The following is a 6008-nucleotide window of genomic DNA, read 5'->3' on the forward strand; positions in this document are numbered from 1 at the left end:
CATCTTCTTCTTGTGTGAAATTATTGGAAGCTTGCACAGCTTTCAAAGTAGCTTCCCAAACACTGTTGTCATGGTTCATTCAGTGCTGATAAATTAATTGCCAGATTGGATGTGTCTGCTGTGTGACGGGAAAAGTGACATCAGACGAAAGGAATTCTGCTCTGCGTGAAGTCGGCTGCTGATTGGAGGGCGGGGGCGTTTCGGACCCACTGGACTCTGGGCGGAAACAAACATTTTCACATTCACTGAGTGGTGATCCGCAGCAGAAAGACCCTGAGAACGACACGAGAAACAGCGACAGTATCTACGCGTGTGGACCATATTTGACACAGGTTTTCTCTCTCCTGTTTTTATGGCTTCATTTTTCGGCAGCAATATGTTTTCAGTTTTTCCAAAAACTTTGCTGTTGGTTCTGGTTTGTGCGCGCGCTGCCTCGGCTGCAGGAAGAAACGGTAAGAAAACTTCACTTTGTACTGAGTGTAGCATAAAGTGGATGTTTCATGCAGTAAACAGTTTTAAATTGCACTTTCATACGTATTTTATTACAAATGTTTTGTACATTCATAGATTATAGTAGAAAATGTATGATATAATTTACATATAATAGAGCTGAAAAGGTTAGTTGATTGATCGATATTATCGTCAGAAAATTTATCAGCAGCTATTTTGATAATAAATATATTGTCTCAGTCATTTTTCAAGCAAAAAAAAAGACAAAAAGACAAACATCGTATGTTTCCAGCTTCTCAGATTGAGGATTAGTTGCTTTTCTTCGTCATATATTATTGAAAATTGAATATCTTTGGGGTCTTTGAATTTATGACGTCACTGTGGGTCTGGAAAACTCTTATACCCCCTACGTATACAGTGCTACAACTAACTATTATTTTCATTATTGCTTAATTTACGGATATCGATTCATTGTTTAGTCTGTGAAAGGCAAAAAAAATCTGAGAAAAAATGTCCCAGAGTCCAAATGTCTTGTTTTGTTCAACCAAAAGTCCCAAAAACAAAGTTTATAGACATATAAAACACATAAAAACTGAAAAACTTCTCATTTTGAGAAGCTGGAACCAGAAGATTTTTTCACTCTTTGGTATCAAAACAGTTTATTACTTTTTTATTTTACTCTTGATTGACTTATCGATTTAGGGCTGCAACTAATGTATATTAAATTATTAATAATCAATGAATCATTAGGTGTATAACCTGTTGAAAAATAGTAAAAAATGTCCATCATAAATCTCCATGGCCCAGATTGACGTATTCAAATTGCTTGTTTTGTCAGATATTTAGATAAGATATATAATCTATTATAATAGAAGAATCTGAAAAATAAAAAAACTGCAAATATTCACAATCTCGAACAAAACAAGAAAAATGCTTTTAGAGATTATAAAATTAGTTATTTTATTATTTTTCTGTCAATCAACATAGTGGTTAATTGACTTAACTGTATCATCTCTAAATCGATGAGTTAGTTATTTGTTTCAGCTCTATAATATAAATCATTATATGAATAAAAACACAAATCATTTATTCCTGTGTCTTGGATCCTACTGACTCATTTTCTTTTCTCTGTGCAGGCAGCGGGTATGGGAGGACCTTTGTTGTTTTTCCCAGTACCATCACAGATGAACCAATAGACCTGACTGAATTTTATTCAGATGATGATGTTGCTGAATTCAATAATTCTACAAGTGTTCGGGCTCGTAATGTAACCTCTATCAGGAGGCAAGAAATCTCAGAGCAGGCGCTGCTGTTTCTCACAGGCTCTGTGTCCACTGTCCTCATACCGTCCTTCTACACGCTGGTCTGCCTCATCAGTGTGCCAATCAACATCTGTGCAGTGCTAGCCTTCGCTTGGAGCATCCGGCCCAAGAAACCAGCAGCGATCTATATGCTAAACCTGGCCTGCGCTGACTTGCTCTTTGCCTTGCTGCTCCCCTTCAAGATCTCCTACCACTTTGGCGGCAACAACTGGATATTCGGCCCAGTCATGTGCCGCGTGGTCACTGCAGCTTTTTACTGGAACATGTATTGCTCTGTTCTGCTCATAACTTGCATCAGTGTGGACCGGCTTCTTGCTGTAGTCTACCCCATTGACTCCCTGGCTTGGAGGAAGCCCCAGAACTCAGTCATAGCCTGTGTCACCATGTGGATATTATCCTTCGCTGGCTCAGTGCCCCTCGTGCTTTCCGACCAGACTTTTTACCTGAGAGAGTTGAACATCACCACCTGCCATGATGTCCAGCAACCACATGAGCTAATCTGGAATTACAAGATCTACTTCGTCACTCTCTGCTGCATCCTCTTCTTCCTGCCTCTGCTCATCACAGTGGTGTCCTACGCTCGGGTGATCTGGTCGCTGACCGTAGTCCCACGTGGGGTTCCAGGACGCTCACGCAGACGGACGAGAGCAGTGGTGATGGCTTTAACGGTGCTGGTGATGTTTGTGTTGTGTTTCATGCCCACAAACTGCCTACTGCTAGCGCATTACCTGCAATTCAACGAGGGAATGGAAGAGAGCCGAGAGGCCCCTGATGGCTCCTACGCGGTCTATCTGGTTTTCCTGTGTTTGGGTAGTCTGAACTGCCTTCTGGATCCCCTGGTCTACTACTTTGGATCATCCCAATGCCAGAGACAACTGTCCAAGGTGCTGAGGTGTCAGAAGGTTACAGAGGGCAGCAGCAGTCATTCATCATCTGGTTCATGCAGATCCAGTGCCAGAACTATTCTGAAATCCAGCCGCAGCGAAAGTTCAAAGACAAACACATCGACTACCAAAGTGGACTCTTTCCAAGCGAGCCTCAACAGCCAATACAAGAAACTACTGGTCTGATAGACTGTCACACTGAGCGAGAACGAATCAAAGTGACTCAGCTGACTTCACTGAAACAATAGAAATATTTTTATCATGAAGTTGAAGTAACAGCAAATAAAGAGCACAAAGCCTGTAGGGTCTAGCCTTTATGTTTTTCTGTCACGATTAGTATAAAGGGAGGATAGCTGAACCTATGATACCAACAGAAAGTGTTAAAAATGTAATTAATTGTTTAGACTGAGAAGTCTTGCTTTCATAGAACAAACTGTGAAATGACAGACATGCTCATTTGCGTGAATAATGAAGTTAAAAAAAATAGGGAAGGAAGTTTGAGATTAGATAAAAACAACTCAGCTGAACATTTGATACTATGAAATACTGTTATGTTTGCACTGTATATGTAAGAGCTTAAGAGTTTATAAGCTGCAAGTGAATATTGAAATGAATACAAGAACTTGGTATTTTGTCAATATTTTCCTGTATGTATGTATGTATGTGTGTATATATATATATGTATATTTACTGAAAAGCGTATTTTATTGCACTTATGTTTCACCTATGAAAAGCTTTCAGTTGTGTCTTACTTTGTAATTTCTTTAAATATACATCACTTTTAAAACAAAACAACCTTTTGTCTAAATATGTTTGAGTATCATTGTGATATTGAAAGACAACCAAGAAGCAACAGTTATGTGATCAGCAAACAGCCCTCCTTGGCATAGTTTGTTTTATGCTTCCCCCTGCTGGTGAGAAATATGCAGTACATCCTATATGTACACTCACTGAGCACTTTAGTAGGAACACCTGTGCAATTAAATGCAATCCAATACAACAGCTCTGACATAAATTCTACTTTTTTTTTTTTTTTTACGAGGCTTATACATTTTCAGTTTTTGTTGACATTATGAGAAAGATGATACTTCTACTTTTTGTTTATTATTGATGTCATAGTGGATGGTGGTGGTGTACTGAAGCGCATTATATTGAGAATTGCTGCAAATATTTTGCCCCCCTCATGTATGTTAATGTGGTGGACACTTTTTACTCCACCACATTTATTTCACAGCTAGAGCTTCTTTTCACATGAACACTAAAATGTAAAACCGACCCAACAATATATAGCCTTGTTAAAATTTGCTCCATTTTGAAAGCAATAAAATGCTGCTTACAGGTTACTGCATCAGTAATAATGTTTCTAATATTCATAAGTCAGGCTGGATTACCAATCTGGCAGAGCAGCAACTGACCAGACCCCCAGGTGGCCCCAAAAGCCCCGATGTTATTTGAGTCTTTGATTTGACTCAAATAATTTGATTTGATTAATTGCATATTTGTTTATAGAAATCTTCAAAGAAATTTGCACCACCGAATATCAACTCTGACAGGTCCTCCATCCTCTGTATTTCTCATTTATGCAGAAATACAGAAAATTCTAAGGAATTGTATTACGTGTACAAATTGAAGACATCCAACACCATTGTTACCCTCCCCAGGAGTGGTCGAACAACAAAAATCACACCAAGAGCAGGCGTGTAAAATACTGGGAGGCCACAAGGGACCCCAGGGTAAAGTCTAGGAAATTAAAGGCCTCTCTTGCAGTGGCTACAGTCAATGTTCACGAGTCCACCATCAGGAGAACATTGAACATTAATGGTGAGCATGGCAGAATTGCAAGGAAAAAAGCCACTTCTCTCCAAAATGAACATTGCTGCCATCTACGGTTTGCTCAAGACCATGGGTCCAAGGTGATTGGAAAAATATTCTGTGGATGGACGAGACCAAAATCAAACTTTTCTGCTTAAATGAGAAGCATTATGTTTGGTGATGAGCAACACTAAAAGCAAGGGTTCATATACTTTTGGCTCCCACACATATGTAAGATTGCATATTTTTCTTCAATAAATAAACAAAAAAGTTAATTTTTTTGTCTCATTTGTTTAATTGGGTTCACTTTATCTAGTTTTGGGACTTGTGTAAATATCTGATCATGTTTTAGGTCATATTTATGCAGAAATACAGAAAATTCTAAAGGATTCACAAACTTTCACGCAGTACTATATATGGATGTAGGAATGTAAGAAGGGGGAGATGTATTGATATAAAAAGAAAAGCCAAGAGAGACTCAGGGTATCTTTTTGGGCTTCCCTTTTGGGTTCGTCACTTGAGGTCCTTTTGCAAGTTTGCCTGTTTTGCATCTTTAAGTTTTTATTCACGCTTTTGTATTTTACTTTTTGAATTTTGCATTACTTATTTTTGAAAAAAAAAATCCAAATAAAACTGGTTTGTATTTTTGTACACTACAACCAAAGTTCCTGACTTGTGCTCATCTCTGAGGTCTTCTAGTATCTCCTTCCAGGTAAGAGGGCGCCCCCCTGGGATATGGCTGACATGAGATTTAAATTTACTTGGATTACAAATTTATAATGAAATTTGCTAAGGATGAACTTGCAATATTTATTAATTAATAGAATCTGAATGGTTTAGATTTAATAATTGAGATCAACCTGCTTCACATGTGATAGAGGTATAATTTCAGTACAGAATCAGGTTGACAGGTTTATTATAGATGTTTAACTGGCTAAACTGTTAGGGCCAGGGCATCGACATTGCCCTATAAAAACAGGCAATGCCCTCGACCGTCAGAGTGGGCCTCCTCCAGTGATGACCTATTAGAAGGCCATGTTGGAGTACTTTCAAACCTCCAACACCTATTTGCACCAATACACTTCGTTGCAACCCAGCTGTCAGGCATTCCTTACTAAATAGGCCCGTTTAGAGCTGTTCAATGACAGCTTGTGATTATAGAAGACAAGCTGAAATCTGGTTCCCTAAGCAAGGCTAGGATGGTCTCGCGTGTAGATTTTGGGAACCCGTTTGATACCTGTGTCAGAGGTAGAGGAAAGCCGTCTGCCGGTGCCTTATCCACATCAGGGGGTTTCGGTTGTCTGAAGGCAGAAATCATTACAATATATATATGAATATGTATAATATATAACAAAACTAGCACATATTCACATATAAGAAGCTGGTACCAGAGAATTTCTGGCATGTTTGATTAAAAAATGACTTAAACAATTAATCAATTATGAATATTACTGGCAATTAATTGTCAGTCATATCAGCAAATCAATTAATCAACTAATAATTTCAGCGCTAGAGTCCTACTCCCATATGTTCTGGGGGC

General features: G+C 38.6%; 1 protein-coding gene across 1 annotated transcript; it reads left to right on the forward strand.

Annotated features, from left to right (window-relative positions):
• The first annotated feature begins 214 nt into the window (after positions 1-214).
• On the forward strand, positions 215-3999 carry LOC122968855 (proteinase-activated receptor 1-like). The gene is made up of 2 exons (XM_044334356.1): positions 215-452; positions 1587-3999. The coding sequence occupies exons 1-2, from the start codon at positions 353-355 to the stop codon at positions 2840-2842; spliced, it is 1356 nt and encodes a 451-aa protein (XP_044190291.1). The 5' UTR covers positions 215-352; the 3' UTR covers positions 2843-3999.
• The last annotated feature ends 2009 nt before the right edge of the window (positions 4000-6008 follow it).

This window comes from Thunnus albacares, chromosome 18 (genome assembly GCF_914725855.1).
Source record: "Thunnus albacares chromosome 18, fThuAlb1.1, whole genome shotgun sequence".
Lineage (NCBI taxonomy): Eukaryota > Metazoa > Chordata > Actinopteri > Scombriformes > Scombridae > Thunnus > Thunnus albacares.

What these genes read in the sequence shown, in the direction of transcription:
- LOC122968855 (XM_044334356.1), top strand. Translation starts at nt 353, where the DNA reads ATGGCTTCATTTTTCGGCAGCAATATGTTTTCAGTTTTTCCAAAAACT. An exon ending in CTCGGCTGCAGGAAGAAACG is followed by an intron (nt 453 to 1,586) that starts GTAAGAAAACTT and finishes TTCTCTGTGCAG; the next exon opens with GCAGCGGGTATGGGAGGACC.